At 49.9% G+C, this 22,782-nt stretch overlaps 2 protein-coding genes across 2 annotated transcripts; both read left to right on the forward strand.

Moving 5' to 3' along the window:
• Positions 1 to 232: 232 nt before the first annotated feature.
• Positions 233 to 6,702, forward strand: tox4b (TOX high mobility group box family member 4 b). Its single transcript, XM_084691528.1, is given in 11 exon segments — positions 233 to 966; positions 1,373 to 1,441; positions 1,765 to 2,052; positions 2,185 to 2,445; positions 2,886 to 3,025; positions 3,027 to 3,204; positions 3,679 to 3,759; positions 3,960 to 4,148; positions 4,451 to 4,888; positions 5,040 to 5,200; positions 5,557 to 6,702. Coding segments are annotated over 11 exon segments (1,968 nt in total). The 5' UTR covers positions 233 to 861; the 3' UTR covers positions 5,615 to 6,702.
• A 568-nt stretch (positions 6,703 to 7,270) lies between these two features.
• On the forward strand, positions 7,271 to 18,604 carry supt16h (SPT16 homolog, facilitates chromatin remodeling subunit). The gene is made up of 24 exons (XM_084691522.1): positions 7,271 to 7,665; positions 8,765 to 8,857; positions 9,220 to 9,390; positions 9,663 to 9,815; positions 10,129 to 10,275; positions 10,650 to 10,801; positions 10,965 to 11,137; positions 11,456 to 11,546; positions 11,662 to 11,735; positions 11,826 to 11,938; positions 12,076 to 12,141; positions 12,233 to 12,331; positions 12,441 to 12,556; positions 12,695 to 12,848; positions 13,229 to 13,356; positions 13,673 to 13,935; positions 14,049 to 14,167; positions 14,370 to 14,608; positions 15,211 to 15,286; positions 15,810 to 15,979; positions 16,092 to 16,221; positions 16,658 to 16,784; positions 16,881 to 16,955; positions 17,717 to 18,604. The coding sequence occupies exons 1-24, from the start codon at positions 7,600 to 7,602 to the stop codon at positions 17,821 to 17,823; spliced, it is 3,102 nt and encodes a 1,033-aa protein (XP_084547648.1). The 5' UTR covers positions 7,271 to 7,599; the 3' UTR covers positions 17,824 to 18,604.
• Positions 18,605 to 22,782: the final 4,178 nt, after the last annotated feature.

The following is a 22,782-nucleotide window of genomic DNA, read 5'->3' on the forward strand; positions in this document are numbered from 1 at the left end:
AATCATTATGAAACAGTGTCAGGAATATAAATCGCTGAAGTTTTATGGGCGTTTATTGATCATTTGGCGTGGTAGGTGGTGATAATAACCATTATTTGGTGTTGTGCACAGCCTCAGAATGATATAGCCTAGTTTATTTTGACAACACGATGCAAATAAACGACCAAAAAACACCCCCGTCCAGACTCCTGACACTGACAGTGCCCCTAAGATATGGCGACTCCAAATCCGTAGTTCCGTTTCCATTAAGAATCCTGGCTCGAAGGGTGCTGAGAGAAAGAGGGAGGGGAGAAGGAGTTGTCATGCAACGAGACACGCACCATTCTTCAAGATTAATTTAAGTTTGAATGATGTTATGCTACCTGTCTACAAATGTTACATAAGCTATTGGTTTTAATTATTTGGGTCCATGCGTTTAAACATTAGACGTATAATATCTGACATTTAGACGACAGTGGAGCGTCTACCCAGAGAGCCTAGACTGGATTGACTTACCGCAGCCTTGCGTCAAGCACGCTGGTTATGTTCGACTGGGTCTAGTCAGCAACTAGGTACTTTGCTTGCTGACTAGACAAGCTATTTTTAGTAGCAGTACCGGTGCGGACATGTCACCAACATGCTGTTTAGGAGGAGCAAACGTTTGTCTCTAAGGCCGATTTATTGGGTGGTTGACGCTTTTTCGGCGTAGACCTTGTCTTGTAGGTATACGTGTAGGTGAAGCTAACGGTAGCTCTGTAATCCTAGCCTCACAGACCCTGGCAAGGCAATTTCAAGTCGATGCTAGCTAGCTGTCTAGCCTATACAGACGTAACGGCTTGTTTTGCCATCCCATTGAATCTCACATGAGACGAGAATTGAAAGATGGACCTGAATTTTTACTCTGATCTAACGGACGGCACCGGACAGCACGGCGATCCAGAGTTCCTGGATCCACAGTCTTTCAATGGATTTGACGCCGTGAACAAGGTGACCCTCCACACCCCAGCACGAAGAAAAACTTATTGTGACTGACACCCTGGAACGTGTGGGGCACTGGTGTTATTAACACTACATGTCTTGACCAAGCAAAGGGTTTGCTGATTCAAAATCTATCGGCGTTTTTCTTGTCCGACGTGTTGGAAGGCAAACCGTTTTATTGGGTTGTTTACCGTGTGGGCGCGTGTGTGTGTGTGTGTGTGTGTGTGTGTGTGTGTGAGAGACACAGAAAGAACAGTAGACATGGACCTTTGCTGCAGTCATGCCAGTAGAAGTGTTTGCATGAAGTCGCAAACTGCACTAAGAAGGGAATACTTCGTTTTGCTTGCTGTTTGTAAACACAACTGTGTCCATGATGTTGGTGATGATGCTGAGACTGCCGTTGTTGTTGTTTCAGTTCCCTGGAGGCAGTGACAACTACCTAGCCATCCCTGGGCCCGGTCATCCCTTTCTCTCCTCCTCAGAGGTACTCCTTTCTCTCACGCTCTTTCCCCACGCTGACAGGGGAGGAGAAGAGGAGCTCTAACCTTCTCTCTCCTTCTCTCTTTCCTCTCGCTTCTTTTTCATCCTCTTTTCACACCTGGATCTTTGGTCCCTGTTATTTTTTATTTTTTTCATCTCTTTCGCTCTTTGCTCTTTCCCTCTTGTCATGCTCTCCCCTCTTTATATCATCTTTACCTCATTTTCCTTTCTCATCCTTGTCTACTTCCCCCACCTCTTCCGTACCTTTACACCTCTCTTCTACCCCCCCCCCACCTCCCCCCCCCCACACACACACCTGTCCTCCAGACCTTCCACACCCCCAGCTTGGGTGATGAGGAGTTTGAGATCCCCCCCATCTCCCTGGACCCAGACTCTGCCCTCACCGTGTCCGACGTGGTGGCCCACTTTGGGGAGCTGTCGGACGGGGGCCCCTCGGGCAGCGTGGTGGTCCCCGGGAACGCGGTGGTGGGGGGCGAAGACCCCTCCTTCGCCTCCACCTTCGTCAATCCCTCCTCGCAGGGCCTGGAGCACCTCAGCTTGGGGGTGATCAGCCAGCCAGGAGGGGGCGCACTCCTGGGGTCCGCCCTAGGAATGGTGAGGATTGTTCATACCCAACCTGGAAATCACAAAAACTATCGGAAATATTTTGACTGAAGAACAATCTAAACGTTTTGACTATAGCGCATTTGTGTCAACCACTCTAGTCCTGTTATCCCCTCCCGCCAGGATCTTGGCCACCCGATTGGCTCTCAGTTCAGTAGCTCCTCCCCCATGACCATCGATGTTCCGCTGAGTGACATGGGTCACGGCATCTTGAGCCACAACCAGCTGACCACCATTGACCAATCTGAGCTCAGCGCCCAGCTGGGGCTCAGCCTGGGGGGCGGGACTATCCTGCCGCGGCCACAGTCACCTGACCACCCTCTGTCAGCCTCGGCCTCGCCCACCGGCTCGCTACAGGATGATGACATGGATGACTTCAGACGGGTGAGTCTGCACGGGCGAACTTCAAGACTTGGCCTATGAACTTGTATGAAGCTCCGACCTATGAAATATCTTGAGCCTTGAAGGCCTGTATACCCCTATAACCTCCAGTCAGGAAGATATGTGAACTCCGACAACCTAAGTCTAACCTAACCTAAGCTGCACTTGGCTATATGTGTACCAATACCAGCATACAGTAGCTAATTTGTTGCCTCTCTCTCTCTCTCTCTCTCTCTCTCTCTCTCTCTCTCTCTCTCTCTCTCTCTCTCTCTCTCTTGTCTCTCTCTCTCTCTCCCTCTCTCTCTCTCACTTGTCTCTCTCTCACTTGTCTCTCTCTCACTTGTCTCTCTCTCTCTCTCTCTCTCTCTCTCTCTCTCTCTGTCTCACTCTCTCTCTCTCTCTCTCCCCCCCCCCTCTCTCTCCCACTCTTTGTGTCCCGTCAGAGCGTACTAGTGGAGTCCCCAGTCTCTCTCTCCGTCTCCCCTGGGGTCATCTCCCTAGACCAGCCTTTCTCCGACTCCTCCCTCCACACCCCCTCCCCCAGCGGCCCCCCAGCCCTGGTGAGGAGGGGAGGAGGGGGGGGGGAAGAAAGGGAAGAAGAAGAAGGACCCCCACGAGCCCCAGAAGCCCGTGTCTGCGTACGCCCTCTTCTTCAGGGACACGCAGGCGGCCATCAAGGGCCAGAACCCCAACGCCACCTTCGGGGACGTGTCCAAGATCGTGGCGTCCATGTGGGACAGCCTGGGGGAGGAGCAGAAGCAGGTGCGGGGGGGTCCACTTTGATGTACTGCACGCGACACACGCTAGTGAAGACTAGTGATCCAGTGAAGGCATGCTAATGGCTGTCTCTCTCTGTCCAACTCTCTCTCTTTCTCTACAACTCTCTCTCTTTAACTCTCTCTCTCTCTAACTCTCTCTGTCCAACTCTCTCTCCAACTCTCTCTGTCCATCTCTCTCTCTCTCCAAATCTCACTCTCCAACTCTCTCTCCAACTCTCTCGGTCCAACTCTCTCTGTCCAACTCTCTCTCCAACTCTCTCTGTCCATCTCTCTCTCTCCAAATCTCACTCTCCAACTCTCTCTCCAACTCTCTCGGTCCAACTTTCTCTGTCCAACTCTCTCTCTCTGTCCAACACTCTCTCCGACTCTCTCTGTCCAACTCTCTCTCTCCCTCTCTCTCTAACTTTCTCTCTCCAACTCTCTCTCTGTCCAACACGGTCTCTCGTCTGTCTCTCAGGTGTACAAGAGGAAGACCGAGGCAGCCAAGAGGGAGTACCTGAAGGCTCTGTCAGCTTACAGAGCAAACCAGCTCTCCCAGGTGTGGAGCGGGTCGTCCAGCTCAGATCACACTTCCTTTGCAAAGCCCTTCAAATCCAACTTTATCCAACTCCCATTTTACAAGGGAAGCTGTTTACGGGCTTTACCGTTGCCCACAGATCAGGCTATATTAAATCTTCTCTGTTTATTCCTTGTATCTCGTGACACTCTCTCTTTCCCTCACCTTCTACCCTCCTCCAGCCCACTATAGAAGTTCTGGACTCCGCCCCCTCGCCGTCACCCCCGTCACCCCCCCCTGCCCCAGCCCCAGCCCCCGCCCTCTCAGCCCCTGCAGGCTCCACCCGGTCGGGCCGCCTGCCCCACTACAACCCCGACCAGAACACCATCACCAACATCTGCACCTCCAACATCATTCTGGACCTGCCTCAGGTCTGGCTGCATTGACATCAGAGTTGTATTCCCTGTACTGTAAACTCTGATATTCTGTAAAGTCTATCCCAATAATATGATGTATTTACATTTAGTCATTTAGCAGAGACGCTCTTATCAGAGCGACTTAGAGTAAGTACAGGGACATTCCCCCCCAAGGCAAGTAGGGTGAAGTGCCTTGCCCAAGAACACGTCATTTTCCATGGCTGGGAATCGAACTAGCAACCTTCTGATTACTAGCCCAGTTCCCTAACCGCTCAGCTACCTGACTCCCAAGTCAACAGGGTTTCCTATTTTCTCAGGTCTCCACCCGCTCTCGGACCGGCGCCACCAAGCCCGCAGCGCCGCCCCCGCCCGACCCCCCCACCGTCACCAAGATCATCATCAAGCAGGAAGGGGGCGTGACCACCGCCATGCCAGCTGGGGGGGTGACGGTCGCCTCCTCCTCGGCACGCCAGCCCCCTCCTCTCCAGCAGATGCAGAACACCCCTCCTCCCCCCCGCCTGCAGCAGATGGTACATGCCCAGCCCCCTCCACCACTGCAGGCCAAACCACGGGGCGGGGGTGCGGCCGGGCAGGCCCCGCCTCCTCTGCAGATCAAGATCGTCCCCGCCTCCTTGCAGTCCGACTCGGCGGGGGCGTCGGCGTTGCTGCCCGCCCCCTCCTCTCTCGCCGTGGAGGTGGGGCAGTCGTGCGCCGTGGTGACGACAGGGGAGGAAGTGACGGACGGAGAGGAAGGGGTAAGACACGGAAAGATCACAAGAACGGGGAGGGGGGGGGGGGGTGCCGTGTGACCCGGTGTGGGATTGTGAGAGGGGGGGGGAAAAGTTTGAGATTTGACGCTAAAATTGTTGTCTGTGTCCCCCGCCCCCGCCCTCCACCCCTCCCCAGATGGAGGTGGAGGTGTTGGTGGCCCCGGGGCCTGCGCTCACCCCCACCGCCCCTGGTCCCAGTTTGGTGTGTGCCAGGGCTGGCTGCACTAACCCAGCGGTGGAGAGCAAGGACTGGGACAACGAGTACTGCAGCAACGAGTGTGTGGCCACGCACTGCAGGTGGGGGGGCTGTGGAGACACACACACACACACACTGTAGGTGGGGGGGCCGTGGAGACACACACACACACACACTGCAGGTGGGGGGGCCGTGGAGACACACACACACACACACACACTGCAGGTGGGGAGCGTGGACACACACACACACACACACTCGTTTCATGCTACTAAACATGGATATTTTTATGCACTACATGTGTACACATGGTTTGATTACCTAAGTCAATGAATTGAGGTGTTGATATTCACTCTCAGGGTTTGCTGTGATGATTGGTTGGGGTTATTTGATGACAGTGTTGGTGGGGGTATTCTTGGAGGTATTGATTGAGGTATTGTTGGATGTCCTTTCCCAGGGACGTGTTTGTGGCCTGGTGTTCGATCAGGGGGCAGAACTCCACCTCCGTGACGTAAGGAACAGACCGTTGTGACGGAGGACAGGAACCATGGATGGAATGGATGAGTGAATGAGTGATGAATCCGTGAATGAGACTCTAGTCTTCCTCCAGTTCCCTGACGTTGCTCTGAGAAGATGCAGATCGCAGATGAACACCAGATGAAAGACCTTTGACGAGAAGGGTTTTATATGACCATGTTTTTAATTATTTTAACTTCTGGAGGGCTTGGGGGGGGGGGAATGGCAAATGGGTTCGACTCTTTTCACGGCTTCTGACATTTGAAGCCACAGCCACAGGTGAAATCTCTATCCAGAGGGCAACCACTTTGGGGTTTGGGTTTTCTACACTGTCGTACTGAACTGAAACGGTTTCCTTTTCAGGGGTAAGACTTGATTTTGTGCGTCGAGGAAACAGTCTTATGATGTGTGATGCCACTGTTTCACAAACTATCATGTAGGACCGACACTGTGGAAGATAATTTCCGAGAAATGAGTTTGATTTGTTTTAACGATGCTGGTACTTTATGGAACCTGCAGAAACCTGTCCTGTCTGAGTCTACTGTACAAGTACAATTTGACGATTTAACAGTGATAAAACTAAGGTACTAATTATATCAAGCACACAGTAACTGTTGATCCCCATTACATGATTTCTTTGGTCTATAACATTTATGTTAGAGTTCCCCATGAACATATAACTTAATGATGACGTTGGAAGGCTAGACCTTCCTTTGATATAAATGTATATCATACATTGATGAGTTATACATTTTTGCTTCAAGGCGAATTTGGTGAAAAATTAAGTATTGGGATTATGTTACAAAATGATTGAAGTAATATATAGATGCCCCTTCCACACACACACACACTTGTTTTTTCTGTTTAAAAACATTTTTCGTGTGTGGTTTTAAATAAACAATGTTTAACATGTAAATACACATTCTTTGGACGAAAGGAACATTTATTTTCAAAAGGCACTATTTTCAGCTATAAAATGGGTGAAGGTTAAAAATTATGTTAACGAAATGCCTGCTTTACATAAAACATCTTCCACAAATGTATTTTTTATTACGAAATATAATTAAATATGTTTTAAGTTCGGGTACATGGGTATAGTTGTTTGACATATTGTGATTGAACTTGATCGTCTTGTTTTACTTTTTAGTGAGTTTTCAGAATTACTCTTCAAACGTCAGTGACATTTCCGCGCGCTTTTGCGGGAGTTGAGTCGGTGACGTGATTAACCAGAATTCTGTGGCGGGAAATAAGCGCATGGTCTCCGAGGTTCAGCCAGACTGGGTCTCTGAGGAGGCGCTGTGGAGCAATGTGCAACATTATCGCACAGAATGGAAAACAAAAGACACACGTAAAACATTTTTACCAACAATTAATAGGCAACTCTTGTATTATATGCATGATAAAATGAAGCCCACATTGTTTTATTGAATCATTAAGTCGAGACAATTGTACATATTGTCCTAAGGACCTATTACCCAAAATGTGCTTGTCGCAAGATTGTATCATTAAATTTGTGTCTGTTATACAACCAGAAAATGCATAAATTGCCCTCGCTTCGGTGGGAACTGTCCTATATATGCTCACTGCTACCATGTAAACGAGACGACCACGAGAAGGGGAGGGAGAGAAAGAGAAAGGGAAGGAGGGGGAGACGTCGAAAAAGGGGCATTAATTTTATGGAGATTGGTGCGTGGCAGTGAATAGGGAAACAAAAACAGTATTTAATGCAAAACCAAATATGTTTTTCGAGGTTTTAAACTAGACGTCGATTGTAATATTGTATATGTTATTTCATAAATATATAAAATAACGATTTTTAATTGCATTACACGGATTGTAGCGTCTTTGGTAGAATAATAACCAGCGTACAAACGAGGCTGTCTATTGATAGAGGGGTTTCGAGGCGTGGAAAGAGAGTGAGTTGACACTCATTCGGCCTGCGGAGAAGCCGGGAGCTGGAGTTTGAAAGACCAGACGATTCGCTATGGCGGTAAACTTGGACAAGGACGCGTTTTACCGCCGAATCAAGCGCTTATACGGCAACTGGAAGGTAAATATTAAAAAAGAAAAAATCTAATTTTGGGAACAAACAAGATGTAATTTGTCTACAGATTATTCCGAGGATGCTGGCTGCATGCCGCGTTTTGAATAGTCGTGGTGTTGACTTAGTTTTCGGTATGACTGGAGAGAGTCCTGGTGCTCGAGCCTATTCGGCACCAATTATAAGCGGAAGAAGGCCTCTAATGTGCTGTTCTCTGTATTTTTGATCCGATGCTTAAACATAATTGCAGATGTACATTTTAGAGTTTCATTTTACCTAGAAAGGTACACATGTATTGTATTAATTTGGTCCAAGTCCGGTTGTTCCTCTCTTGCAAACTAGCCAAATATAGATCAGCATCCAGCTAACTAGCTAGCTTACGTTCGTTAGCAAGCAAGTAGCATTATATTTCATTTGGCACATCCACGTTATGAAGCTAGCCAGCAACGAGTGTAGTAGCATCAATAGCAATAATGGATAGGTATGTAACCCATGTTCCCTCACAATGTAGGATCAATGTAACTAGTTAGCAGCCATCATTTGACAGTTTCAGCAACGTTTTTTATAGCTAGATATCAAAATCCAATGCAACACGTACAGGTGTGCTAATTGTCAAGTTTTCAATATCACAGCATCTCTACGCGTTCCGGTTAGCCTGCTAGCCGCGTGTAGCTAATTGCTAAGCTAGCCAACCAGTTTTGGACTATCTGAAAGTTGCTAGCTGAACACAAGCATGTTTCGGTGAACCATTTTCATTCATGATGCTCTATCCATGCAGCGATTCATTTGTTAGTAGGCTCCGTATTTCCAGTGCTACACACATGGGGGCCATTATTTACGCTAATCTAACTCCCTTATAGCTAGGTAGTGTTTAATCATAGAGCTAGCTAGCAACTTATTTTAGTTTGCTCAATAAAGTAACTAGCCATCTTACCCCGATGCTTATAATTATCTGAACAAACGGTTATCAGAATTTAGGTTCAACAGTCAAACTATTAAGCGCAGCCAGAGGGCTGTCCGTTTCAACTACACTCCAATGTATCTATTATTATCGTGAGAATGTATCACCAACAACTTTTATCTTGCGCGTTTTACGCGTCTATTCAAGAAAGCCGAGGATGAGTTCGGCAAAGTGGATGCCATGGTGGTCTCGGTTGGGGTGGACGAGGAGATTGTGTACGCCAAGTCAACAGCTCTCCAGGTAAGCCACTCACTACATAAGATTTAGATGCTCGCAGAACAATTATTATACATTTGTTTGAATCACTAGCAAAGCAGCAAATAATGCCCCGTAAACGATAATTTACTTGCAGGAATTTTGGCCCTTCGTTTAACCACATATTACAGAATCATTAAAGTAGTTAAAAGGATTTAACTCGGATAAAAAGATATTGAAAACATGTTATATTAATATTTAACATAAAATATTAAAGAAATGTATATCTATTATTATTTGTATTTATTTATATATTTTTTTTGGGGGGGGGGGTTAGTCTGTGCACATGGCGTAACTATGTAGAATGAACACCAGTATTAACCTCCACGTTGTCCCCTTGACCCCAGACCTGGTTGTTTGGTTACGAGTTGACCGACACCATCATGGTCTTCTGCGAGACCAAAATCATCTTCCTGGCCAGCAAGAAGAAGGTGGAGTTCCTGAAACAGGTGGCCGTCACCAAGGGCAACGAGAACGCCAACGGGGTTCCACCAATCACACTGCTCGTCAGGGAAAAGGTCAGGGTCCTATTGGGCATGGCGTGCTCCTTGTTACTTATTGGATCCCGCATTGTCTTAACCCCATTAAGAAATGGTATTGAATGTCTTGTTATTCTACCTCTTCCTCAGAGCTTCCTTCATGCCTTTTCTAGACTGCATGAGCACACACACACACAATACACATGTATACACACACATGTATAAATGCTGTCACACACATGCTTTCATGAAACACTAGCTTTTATTGTTGGCTATAACCTTTCCCTGTATCTCTCTCTCTCTCCTCCCAGAACGAGAGCAACAAGGGCAACTTTGAGAAGATGATGGAGGCAATCAGGGGGAGTAAGGAGGGCAAGACTGTCGGGGTGTTCAGCAAAGACAAGTTCCCTGGAGAGTACATGAAGAGCTGGAACGACATGATCACAGCCGAGGGCCTGGAGAAGGTGAGAGGGGAGGGGGGAGGGAGGGAGGGAGGGAGGGAGGGGGGAAGGGAGAGGATGGAGGGGGGAGGGAGAGGAGGGAGGGGGGAGGGAGAGGAGGGAGGGAGGGAGGTGAGGTGAGGGTGAGAGGAGGGGGAGGGAGACGGGCAGAGAGGGAGGTGCTCTGTATGTGTCTGCATGTGGTTTTGGTTGTTCAGTTGTTCAACCCTCGACCCTCCTCTCTGTCTCTCTCTCTGTGTCTCTCTCTCTGTGTCTCTCTCTCTGTGTCTCTCTCTCTGTGTCTCTCTCTCTTCCCCCCCCCCCCCCCTCCCCCCAGGTGGACATCAGTGCGGTGGTGGCCTACACCATGGCTGTGAAGGAGGATGGGGAGCTGGCTCTGATGAAGAAGGCTGCGGCCGTCACCAGCGAGGTCTACTCCAAGTTCTTCAAGGAGAGGGTCATGGAGATCGTGGACGCAGACGAGGTCAGAGGGCAGGGGTCCCACATGTACACTCTGAATCAGAAGAACACTCATTTAGCTGTGTTACATTGGATTAGATATTTGAATTGTCTGTTATAATGTTTTTTTTTTTTTTTTTTTTTTTAATTAAAGACATTTCACATGCAGATCTACGTATTATGCACATACACAAATATTATTACACCATTTTAGAGAGTGCATACAAAAGTGTATTTTAAATCCGACAGCACAATGTCACACTTGGGCTCATGATGATGTTGTTGTGTCTCAGTGTTGGTATGCCGTTTGTCACCCATCATTTTAACCTCCTTCCCTCTTCTCCCTCTCTCCCCCCTCCACACACACACACCCACACCCACGCTTCACCCCGTCTGCAGAAGGTGCGCCACAGTAAGCTGGCTGAGTCGGTGGAGAAGGCCATCGAGGAGAAGAAGTTCCTGGGTGGGGCTGACCCGTCCACCGTGGAGATGTGCTACCCGCCAATCATCCAGAGCGGGGGCAACTACAGCCTCAAGTTCAGCGTCGTCAGGTAACCCCCGTCGACCGCGCCGGTCTCCACGGCGAACGGAAGGTTGTTGGGGTGGGGGGAGAGACTAGGACGGGACCTTTTCACATGTGTTGGGGGGCACCCCCTGACACCATCATGAACCCCCCTAACCCAGAACCTTCTCCCCCCCCTTCCCTTCCCACAGCGACAAGAACCACATGCACTTCGGGGCCATCACGTGTGCCATGGGGATCCGCTACAAGTCGTACTGCTCCAACCTGGTGCGCACCCTGATGGTGGACCCCACCCAGGAGATGCAGGACAACTACGCCTTCCTGCTGCTGGTGGAGGAGGAGCTGCTCAAGGAGCTCAAGCACGGTGGGTGGGTGGGTGGGACCGGAGGGTAGGGTAGGTGTGTGTGTGTGTAAGACTTAAGCCAGTGTGTGTGGGACCGCAGAGTCGGTGTGTGTGTGTGTGTGTGGGACTGGAGGGTAGTGTGTGTGTGTGTATGTGACCGGAGGGTTGGTGTGTGTGTGTGTGTGTGGGACTGGAGGGTAGTGTGTGTGTGTGTGTGTGTGTGTGTGTGTGTGTGTGTGTGTGTGTGTGTGTGTGTGTGTGTGTGTGTGTGTGTGTGACCGGAGAGTCGTTGTGTGTGTGTGTGTGTGTGTGAGGCTAAGCCAGTGTGTTGTCCTCCAGGGGTGAAGATCTGCGATGCTTACAGCAGTGTTGTGGACTACGTGAAGAAAGAAAAACCAGAGCTGGTGGCCAAACTCACCAAGAACCTCGGGTGAGGAACGCCAGAGGGCTCTCACACACACACACACACACACACACCTGGGCATCTTCTCTCAACCACACACACACTCGCACGTCTTCATGTTGTGTGTGTTGTTCCTTTCCAGGTTTGCCATGGGTATTGAATTCCGTGAAGGTTCTCTGGTCTTGAACAGTAAAAACCAGTACAAACTGAAGAAGGGTGAGACACACACACACACACACACACACGCAGCATTGTCTTAATGATTAAGGGTTGGATGTTCATCCGTGTAATGTGTGTGTGTGTCAGGCATGGTGTTGAGCATCAGTTTGGGCTTTGCTGACCTGGTGAACAAGGAGGGCAAGAAGGAGGAGCAGAAGAAATATGCCCTGTTCATAGGAGACAGCGTCCAGATCAACGAGGTAGGACACGCCCCCTCTACGCACTCTCTCTCCACACACGCTCTGCCACTAACACACATGTGCAGGACTAGATGATGCCTCATGACAGGGTCTGTTTCCATGCTAACGTGTGTGTGTGTGTGTCTGTGTGTGTGTAGGACGACCCCGCCACAGTACTCACACCCGTGAAGAAGAAGATAAAGAACGTTGGGATCTTCCTCAAGGTGAGAAGCCCCGCCCCCCCCCCCCCCCCCCCTCTTGTCACCTGTTGCCGGGCAGAACACGAGGGCCTGATCTGTGCGTGTTGCTTTGTAGAACGATGATGAGGAGGACGAGGAGGAAGATGCAGACGACGCAGAGGAGCTGCTGGGGAAGGGAGCGCGAGGAGCCGCCCTGCTGGCAGACAGGACCAGGGTGAGTGAGTGTGTGTGTGTGTGTGTGTGTGTCTTGGTTGTCTCGTCATCTCAAAACCCGTCCCGGCCCGCATGTGTAAGCTCTCGCCGTCTGTCCTCTGATTGGTCAGAACGAGATGACGGCGGAGGAGAAGAGGCGGGCCCACCAGAAGGAGCTGGCCAATCAGGTGAACGAGGAGGCCAAGCGACGCCTGACGGAGCAGAAGGGAGAGCAGCAGACCCAGAAGTGAGTGAAGGAGGAGGAGGGCTGATATTCAGTCAGGAAATATTCATTCCATATAATTAGGTGAATGGAAGAGGAAAAAAAAAAAGCATTCTCTCCATCACCAACATAGGAATATCTCTCCCTCCCTCCGTCCCCCAGGGCCAGGAAATCCAACATCTCCTACAAGAACGTGGCCCAGATGCCTCGAGAGAAGGACATCAGAGACATGAAGATCTACATCGACAAGAAGTACGAGACGGTGGTCATGCCAGTGTTTGGCATCGCCACGCCCTTCCACATCGCCACCATCAAGGTACTGCTCTGCCGGGGCGGCTGAGCCGGGCGGTCCCTGCCACCTGGGCGCTCTCTCTGCCTGGCTCTGTCACCCTCATCACTCTCTCTCATCCCCCTCTCTCTCTTTTATCCATCTCTCTCTTATCCATCTCTCTCTCTTCCTCTCTCTCTCTTCCCCTCTCTCTCTTCCCCTCTCTCTCTCATCCCCCTCTCTCTCTTATCCTTCTCTCTTTCTTCCTCTCTCTCTCATCCCCCTCTCTCTCTCATCCCCCTCTCTCTCTTATCCTTCTCTCTCTCTTCCTCTCTCTCTCATCCCCCTCTCTCTCTTATCCTTCTCTCTCTCTTCCCCTCTCCCTCTCATCCCCCACTCTCTCTCATCCTCTCTCCCTCTCTCTGCAGAACATCAGCTCGTCTGTGGAGGGTGACTACACCTACCTGAGGATAAACTTCTTTGTGCCCGGCTCGTCCCTCGGCCGCCACGAGGGCAACATCTTCCCCAACCCGGACGCCACCTTCGTCAAGGAGATGTGAGCGGACACACGCCTCCTCATAGCTGTCGCTTTTTAAAATCCAGCCTCATCTGCCCGCCGTGTGTCTCAACTTCCGCCCTCTCCTTTCTCCCAATGCACCTTCTTCCTTTCTTCCCTTCCCTCTCTCCTCTGTACTCCTACCTCCTTTCACCTCCCCCTCCATATTCCTGTCTCTCCCTCCCTCCGTCCTCTCCTCCATCCACCCTTCTCCTCCTCCTCCGTCCCCCCCCCCTCTCTCTCTCTCTCTCTCCTCCCTCTGTCCTCTCCTCGATCCACCCTTCTCCTCCCCCCCCCTCTCTCCTCCCCCCGTCAGCACGTACCGGGCGTCCAACCTCAAAGCTCCGGGCGACCCCATCGTGCCCTCCACCAACCTCCAGAACGCCTTCCGCATCATCAAGGAGGTGCAGAAGCGCTACAAGATGCGCGAGGCGGAGGAGAAGGAGAAGGAGGGCATCGTCAAGCAGGACTCGCTGGTCATCAACCTGAACCGCAGCAACCCCAAGCTCAAAGACCTGTACATCAGACCCAACATCGCCCAGAAAAGGATGCAGGGCTCTCTGGAGGCCCATACTAACGGTGAGGAGGAGGGGGGGGACGAAACAGGAAAGGAAGGAGGCAGATTCAGAGAATGTGTGTGTGTGTGTAACCGTGTGTTTGTGTAACCGTGTGTGTGTGTATCCCGCCTCCAGGTTTCCGCTTCACGTCGGTGCGGGGAGACAAGGTGGACATCCTCTACAACAACATCAAACACTCCATCTTCCAGCCCTGTGACGGAGAGATGATCATCGTGCTGCACTTCCACCTCAAGGTGTGTGTGTGTGCGCCATCTGTTATACCCACACCCACTTCTTAACCCTCCACTAGAATGTTCCACCACACCAGTTGGCGCCCGAACAACATGGTCATCTAACGCCGTGACCACGTGCAAAAACAAAACAAAACGCCATGACGACATCTCACTCCCACATCACCCATTGTAACCCTGTCACATGACCCACCCCCCCCTCCAGAACGCCATCATGTTCGGTAAGAAGCGCCACACGGACGTGCAGTTCTACACGGAGGTGGGCGAGATCACCACAGACCTGGGCAAGCACCAGCACATGCACGACCGCGACGACCTGTACGCAGAGCAGATGGAGCGAGAGATGAGGCACAAGCTCAAGTCGGCCTTCAAGAACTTCATCGAGAAGGTGGAGACGCTCACCAGGGAGGAGCTGGAGTTCGAGGTCCCCTTCAGAGACCTGGGGTGAGGAGGGAGAGGGGGAGGGAGGGAGAGGTCCCCTTCAGAGACCTGGGGTGAGGAGGGAGAGGGGGAGGGAGGGAGAGGTCCCCTTCAGAGACCTGGGGTGAGGAGGGGGAGGGGAGGGAGAGAGAGAGAGGTCCCCTTCAGAGACCTGGGGTGAGGAGGGGGAGGGAGAGAGAGGTCCCCTTCAGAGACCTGGGGTGAGGAGGGAGAGGGGAGGGAGAGAAAGGTCCCCTTCAGAGACCTGGGGTGAGGAGGGAGAGGGGGAGGGAGGGAGAGGTCCCCTTCAGAGACCTGGGGTGAGGAGGGAGAGGGGGAGGGAGGGAGAGGTCCCCTTCAGAGACCTGGGGTGAGGAGGGAGAGGGGGAGGGAGGGAGAGGTCCCCTTCAGAGACCTGGGGTGAGGAGGGAGAGGGGGAGGGAGGGAGAGGTCCCCTTCAGAGACCTGGGGTGAGGAGGGAGAGGGGGAGGGAGGGAGAGGTCCCCTTCAGAGACCTGGGGTGAGGAGGGAGAGGGGGAGGGAGAGAAGGGGAGGGTTGAGGTGGCTATGGTTACAGTGCATGGGTAGTAACAGAGTAAATGGAAATGTTACGTGTGTGTGTCCAGGTTCCAGGGCGCCCCCTACAGGAGCACCTGCCTCTTACAGCCCACGTCCAGCTCCCTGGTCAACACCACCGAGTGGGTGAGTGTCCCTGTAACTGCCCCTCTGACCCCCTCCAGTCACCCCACTGTGTCCATCATCCATCAGCTTGTTACACTGACAGTGATGCAGTCAGTGTGGGGCTGTGCTCTCAGTCAGCGTGGGGCTGTGCTCTCAGTCAGCGTGGGGCTGTGCTCTCAGTCAGCGTGGGGCTGTGCTCTCAGTCAGCGTGGGGCTGTGCTCTCAGTCAGCGTGGGGCTGTGCTCTCAGTCAGCGTGGGGCTGTGCTCTCAGTCAGCGTGGGGCTGTGCTCTCAGTCAGCGTGGGGCTGTGCTCTCAGTCAGCGTGGGGCTGTGATCTCAGTCAGCGTGGGGCTGTGCTCTCAGTCAGCGTGGGGCTGTGCTCTCAGTCAGCGTGGGGCTGTGCTCTCAGTCAGCGTGGGGCTGTGCTCTCAGTCAGCGTGGGGCTGTGCTCTCAGTCAGCGTGGGGCTGTGCTCTCAGTCAGCGTGGGGCTGTGCTCTCAGTCAGCGTGGGGCTGTGATCTCACAGTCTGTCCTCCTCCTCAGCCTCCCTTCGTGGTGACCCTGGACGAGGTGGAGCTGGTGCACTTTGAGCGTGTCCAGTTCCACCTGAAGAACTTTGACGTGGTCATCGTTTACAAGGACTACAGCAAGAAGGTGACCATGATCAACGCCGTGCCCGTCAACTCCCTGGACCCCATCAAGGAGTGGCTCAAGTACGGAACCTTCACAGCCCTCCTCCCCCTCCACATCACCAACGTTACACACACACACACACACACACACACACACACACGTGATAACCGTGCTCTCTCTGCCTCCCCCCAGCTCGTGTGACATCAAGTACACGGAGGGCGTTCAGTCGCTGAACTGGACCAAGATCATGAAGACTATCGTGGACGACCCTGAGGGATTCTTCGAGCAGGGCGGTTGGTCCTTCCTGGACCCGGAAGGCGAGGTGAGGGTCTGGGGGCCAGACTGCTCCTCGCTCTCGCTCTGTCTGTCTGTCTCTCGCTCTGTCTGTCTCTCGCTCTCTCTCGCTCTCTCTCGCTCTCTGTCTGTCTGTCTCTCGCTCTCTGTCGCTCTCTCTCGCTCTGTGTCTGTCTGTCTCTCTCTCTGTGTGTCTCTCTCTGTGTCTCTGTGTCTCTCTCTCTGTCTCTCTCTCTGTCTCTCTCTGTGTCTCTCTCTGTGTCTCTCTCTCTGTGTGTCTCTCTCTGTGTCTCTCTCTCTGTCTCTCTCTGTGTCTGTGTCTGTCTCTCTCTGGTGCCTCTGACCAAACAAACAGCCCTTCTAACTATATGATACCTGTTGTTGATGATCTCTCTCCATCCTGCTGATAATCTTCATTCTCTCCTTTCTCTCTCCCCCCCCCTCCATCTCTTCCTCTCCGTCAGGGAAGTGGGGTGGAGGAGGACTCGGAGTCAGAGATGGAGGACGAGACGTTCAACCCCTCCGGGGACGAGGAAGAGGAAGAGGAGGAGGACAGCGATGAAGATTACGATTCGGAGACAGAGGATTCAAGTGAGGACCGGGGGACCTCTGTGTATTCTATACACAAACACACAGTTTGAAAGGGCCCCTTGTGATGTTGTGTGTGTGTGTGTGTGTGTCTCTCAGACTACAGTGAGTCTCTGGGCAGTGAGGAGGAGAGTGGAAAGGACTGGGACGAGCTGGAGGAAGAGGCCAGGAAAGGTAAGATCACAACAACGGGCCACCAGCACACTGATAGTACTTATAGCACTGGTACTGTTAGCACTGGTACTGTTAGCACTGGTACTGTTAGCACTGCTACTGTTAGCACTGCTGCTAGGACTACTATCTGTACTGATACTACAGTTAATATTCGTGCTACAAATTCTGCTCCCCGGACTGCTGGTGCCACTTCTACTGTTTCTGCGGCTTCGGAGGCTGGTTTAACTGTTTCCTGTGTGTCTGTCTGTCTGTCTCCCGTGTGTCTGTCTGTCTGTCTCCCGTGTGTCTGTCTGTCTGTCTCCCGTGTGTCTGTCTGTCTGTCTCCCGTGTGCCTGTCTGTCTGTCTCCCGTGTGCCTGTCTGTCTGTCTCCCGTGTGCCTGTCTGTCTGTCTCCCGTGTGTCTGTCTGTCTGTCTCCCGTGTGCCTCTCTGTCTGTATCCCGTGTGCCTGTCTGTCTGTCTCCCGTGTGCCTGTCTGTCTGTCTCCCGTGTGCCTGTCTGTCTGTCTCCCGTGTGCCTGTCTGTCTGTCTCCCGTGTGCCTGTCCGTCTGTCTCCCGTGTGCCTCTCTGTCTGTCTCCCGTGTGCCTCTCTGTCTGTCTCCCGTGTGCCTGTCTGTCTGTCTCCCGTGTGCCTGTCTGTCTGTCTCCCGTGTGCCTGTCTGTCTGTCTCCCGTGTGCCTGTCTGTCTGTCTCTCCCGTGTGCCTGTCTGTCTGTCTCTCCCGTGTGCCTGTCTGTCTGTCTCCCGTGTGCCTGTCCTCCAGCTGACAAGGAGAGCCAGTACGAGGACACGGAGGAGACCACAAACAGGAAGAGGAAGGGCCGCTCGACAGCCCCGCCCCCCAGCAGCAAGAAGAAGCGACGACACTGAACGCCCAGCGCACCCAGACACTCTTTTTTGTTTTTCTTTCCCCCCCCTCCCTCACCCCAGACACACACACACACACACAGAGAGCCAAACTAGTGCTGATTCAACCTCAAGCTTTCCCTCCATCTTTCTCTCACTCATCTTTTTGTATAATACACACAAACACACACGCACACAGTGTGTGTATATCAAGCTAGAACCCCCTTGCTTTTGTGTCGAGTCACCATGGTAACATTGAACCAGACAACAGAAAGACAAACTTTTTTTTCCTTCTTCATTCCCCCCCCCCCCCCAACACCACACCTCCATCAGGGTGTCAGGTGTGTGTGTGTGTGTGTGTTTGTGTATATATATATATGTGTATGTGGGTGGATTATAGGTTTTTATTGCAAACATTTGTTTCAGTTGAAATTGTTTCTAAGAACCGATAGTTAAGATGAGAAATCTTGCCAAGCCTTTTATAACATTTTGTGGAACTTCCCCCCCCACTCCCCTCCCTGCCCCGCCTCATCCTCTTTGCTCTCTCCTTTTTTCATAGTTTTTCTAAATTAAGAGGTGGACTTGTGAAATCTTTGGAACAGAAAATTGAATAAAAAAAAAAATATTGGTTTCCGATTGTTTTCTTTTTTTTTTGTTATCACTAGGTTCTCACACACTCTCCATCCCACCTTTCCTACACCCCCCCCCCCGTCTCTGTTTGTTCATCCTGATTAGGTAGATTGTTGTATTGTTAATTACAAAAAAATCCTGATTTGTTTTTGTAATAAAATTTAAAGGAACTGTATATTGTTTCGGTGTGGTCACTCTGGTTTGATCCTAGAATGCATATGAGCTGCTGTCACAGTGCAAGAGACTTCCCTCTCCCTCGCTACCACCCCCCCCCCCCCCATGCCACTGACTCATGTTTGGCAAAAGCTATGCGTTTGCCAAAGACCTTGACATAAACGCGCCATTATTTTCATGAACAATCAAAAATGGGACATTTGAAGTTGTTGACTGCTGTCCCTTCCCCACCTTGCAATTTTTAGGGTCAGAGATAAGGCACCGGGGGGGCTGTATATGGATCTCAAGTGTCCAACACTTGCAGTTTGTGTCCATATCTTTCCTTTTCTTTAGATAAGGGGTGATCCAAAGAAACGTGGGACGGTCAATTTGCCGGCTTTTGCTGCGTCTCAACGGTGTGAACCGCTATTGCCAGCAGCTTTCTGACCTCCAGGTCAGTGAGCATGTCACATGACTGAAAACTGTATAGGCTACAAAACCTGAGCTAAAAAACAGAAGAGAAACTTAACACCAAATTTTAGTGTGACAAAGTTTTGTGCTTTGCACATGCTTTCAGGAACTCCTTATCAGTACTCAGTATATAATGTACTAAGAAGCCTCCCTCCCCCTCTGCCTCCCCGCTCTGCCCTCCTCCCCCTCTGCCTCCCTCCTCTCTGGTCTGATCAGATCCTTCCAGATCGTCAAGGTCCTCCTCACCCTGAAGACGCTTCACTGCAGGTCTACTCAGGTAAGTCAACAGCAGTCATGCAATGTTCTCTTTCAGATGTATTTTCATGTCATTTAGCATGGCAAACAAAGTGCTACAGATCATATAAACGATTAAATATTAAACTTTCCCTGAAAGAGAGAATCTGCGTAGAAGGTTGATGTAAGGTTCTGTTTGAAACCCTGAATGTTTTTTGGGACCTGATAACCCTAGATGGTTCTGAAGATGTAAAATGTTGGGTGTAGGGTTATAGTTTATGATGTGTGCTAAAACGAATCCAAAACCATTTATTTTGTGTCTTTTTTGTTTCAGTCACGAAGCATCATGAATGTGGATTATGATTATGAGATGTATCCTACATTTGAGGATACATGGAAGGACTACAGACAAAAACAGATGATTATTAGGATAAGCATCTCCATATTCCTGAGCTTGGGTCTGGTCGCAGGTGTAGCTGCTCTGGTGTGGGCCATCATATTTCTACTGAGGAAGAGAAACGAGAGACGATACAGCACCAGCATCTTCATCATCTCCCTCCTCCTGTGTGACGTCAATCAACTGGCCTCATCTTTTCTCTGTCTACGCAATCTAGAGTCAGTATTGGGTGGTCCATGGTTTATCGTACCGTATCTGTGGTTAGTGTCAGTGTGCTGCGGTCTGTTTTTCCACCAGATGGTGGCGCTAGAGTGGATCTTGTCTCTCACACGTCCGTTGTGCTTCTCTCGTCTTCGTTCCAAATGCTGCTCCTTCCCCATCGCTCTCTCCGTCTGGCTTCTCTTCTCAGTTATAACAATCATTAGCATGAAAGAATTCAGCATTCCCATTCACACAGTCATCGTTATATTACTATTAATATTAGTAATTGCAGCTGTAGTCCTTGTTTCTGTAGTCATTAACATCACAACATGGATCCTGTGTGCATTAAAACCACCTTTCTCAGATTATTTGAAAGTACTCTCAGTTTCAACTGTCACTCTGGTGGATCTTTACGGACCTTTTTTTATTTATTTGATCATGCTTTGGGTCAGTCAATTCCCTGTTTCAGTATATGCTTTGTGCGTGACTTTCAGTCTGACCTACCTGAGACTGATTTCTGATCCCGTCCTTTGTGTCCTGGTTAGCATGAGACCAGAGCTCCAGAACTAAGCAGATCTGGTGGAAATACAGTATATATTTAACAAAAAACAGCTTGTGCATTTGTAGACTCCCAGAAATCTTTTTTGCTTTAAAGGAGCTTTAAAACGTAAGCTTTTTTATATTTTTATATCGAAATCGTGCAATTGACAAATACAAACACCCTCTAAAAACAACTTGCCAAGTCATTGTCACACATGCATAAACACACACACACACGGCTCAAATAGCACCTGGATATGTGGTGACACAGAGAGAAGTCCAACTCGTCCCACCTACAGTACCTGCCCTCCTGCACTTTTTTTACATTTAGCAGATGATCTTATCCAGAGCGACTTACAAGAAGTACAGGGACATTCCCCTGTGGCAAGTAGGGTGAAGTGCCTTGCCCAAGGACACAACATCATTTGGCTCAGCCAGGAAACAAACTGGTAACCCTCTGATTGATAGTCAGATTCCCTAACCGCTCAGCCACCTGACCCTCTCCTGACCCTTCTGGTCAGGTGTGTGTGTGTGTGTGTGTTTGTATATATTCATGTGTATGTGGGTGGATTATAGGTTTTTATTGCAAACATTTGTTTCAGTTGAAATTGTTTCTACGGAACAATAGTTAAGATGAGAGATCTTGTCAAGCCTCTCCCTCGCAACCCCCCCCATGCCACTGACTCATGTTAGTTATGCGTTTGCCAAAGACCTTGACATAAATGAACCGTTATTTTCATGACTAATCATAAATGGGACATTTGAAGTTGTTGACTGCTGTCTCCTATTTACGGGTCATGTTGAGGTGGTATATGCAGCTGAGCAGAGCTCTGCTTCTGAGTTTGTAGGTTGTGGATTTGAGGTTTAATGCAAACTAGAGCTCTACCTTAGGCAACACCACCCATCTCCCTCACAGACACAGCCTGATACAGTATGTGGTCCAGATTGGGCCTCCCCCTCTGCCCTCCTCCCCCCTCTGCCCTCCTCCCCCTCTGCCCTCCTCCCCCCTCTGCCCTCCTCCCCCTCTGACTCCCTCCTCTCTGGTCTGATCAGACCCTTCCAGATCGTCGAGGTCCTTCTCACCCTGAAGACTCTTCACTGCAGGTCTACTCAGGTAAGTCAACAGCAGTCATGCAATGTTCTCTTTCAGATGTATTTTCATGTCATTTAGCATGGCAATAAGAACGTCATAGTTCATATAAATGACTGAATGTAAAACTTTCCCTGAAAGAGAAAGAATCTGCGTAGAAGGTTGATGTCAGGTTCTGTTTGAAACCTTGACTTTTTTGGGACTTCCTGATAAGGGTTCCATCTGCCACAAATTTTTTCACTGTTAATCGTTTTAATAAATACACTGTGTAAAGTGTTGTACAGGATTAAGTCATGTTATAGATTTAAGCCTAACAAAGACCTTGATATATGAAATAATGTATAAGTTAACCGTTATACCCAAATATTTAAAAAAAAAAAACTTAAAAAGTTAATTTAAAAAAGTTAGTTAATTTAACTAAAAACAGTTTTACTAACCAGCTCACCACCGTCCGTTAGTTAGAAAACGATAGCTCTGTTAATCCTCACATGGGACATTTTAAGTTGCAAGTTAAATTGGAGTTCCAGGTCATGTTGGTGATGTGGTGAATCCACCTGAGCAGAGCTCTGCCACTGACCTGACCTTTGAGGTTAATACAAACTAGAGCTCTACCTTAGACAACACCACCCTTCTCCACCCATGAATACAGACTGATACAGAATGTTTGGTTCCGGTTGGCACGGGTTCATCTGTCATTTATGCAAAGAAAGCCTCTCTTTAAAGATAGATACTGTGCTTTCTAAATGCTTTATTGCTACAATAAATGTATTGATTTGAAATGTAAAAGAGTTACCAGGGTGAGAAGTAAAATCTAATTAGTTTAGAACCCTAGATGGTTCTGTAGATGTACCATGTTGGGTGTAGAGTTATGGTTTATGATGTGTGCTAATACCGAGACCATTTCTTTTTTTGTTTCAGTCACAAAATATCATGAATGTGACTCACAAAGAGATGTATACATGTGACAAAGAGATGAATACATCTGATAACGAGAAGAGGGCAGGGCTGATGGAGTTTAATAAGATAAGAAGCTCCATATTCCTGGGCTATGGGATGGTAGCAGGTGTAGCTGCTCTGTCATTGGCCATCAAATCTCTACTGAGGAAGAGGAACGGGAGAAGATACAGCCCCAGCATCTTCCTCATCTCCCTCCTCGTCTGTGACGTCATTCAACTGGCCTCAGCTTTTCTCAGGATTGTGAAACTAGTGGACACATGGATGGTCATAAGCGGATTCTATACGATTTCATGGTTGTGGTTCGTGTCAA

Source organism: Hypomesus nipponensis, chromosome 25, assembly GCF_054491055.1.
Source record: "Hypomesus nipponensis isolate SF chromosome 25, ASM5449105v1, whole genome shotgun sequence".
Classification (NCBI taxonomy): Eukaryota; Metazoa; Chordata; class Actinopteri; order Osmeriformes; family Osmeridae; genus Hypomesus; species Hypomesus nipponensis.

Excerpts from the sequence above, each read along its gene's own strand:
- supt16h (XM_084691522.1), top strand. The coding sequence starts at position 7,600 with ATGGCGGTAAACTTGGACAAGGACGCGTTTTACCGCCGAATCAAGCGC. Across the intron at positions 7,666-8,764 it reads GCTTATACGGCAACTGGAAG|AAAGCCGAGGATGAGTTCGG; the intron begins GTAAATATTAAA and ends CGTCTATTCAAG. Across the intron at positions 12,142-12,232 it reads ACGTTGGGATCTTCCTCAAG|AACGATGATGAGGAGGACGA; the intron begins GTGAGAAGCCCC and ends GTTGCTTTGTAG.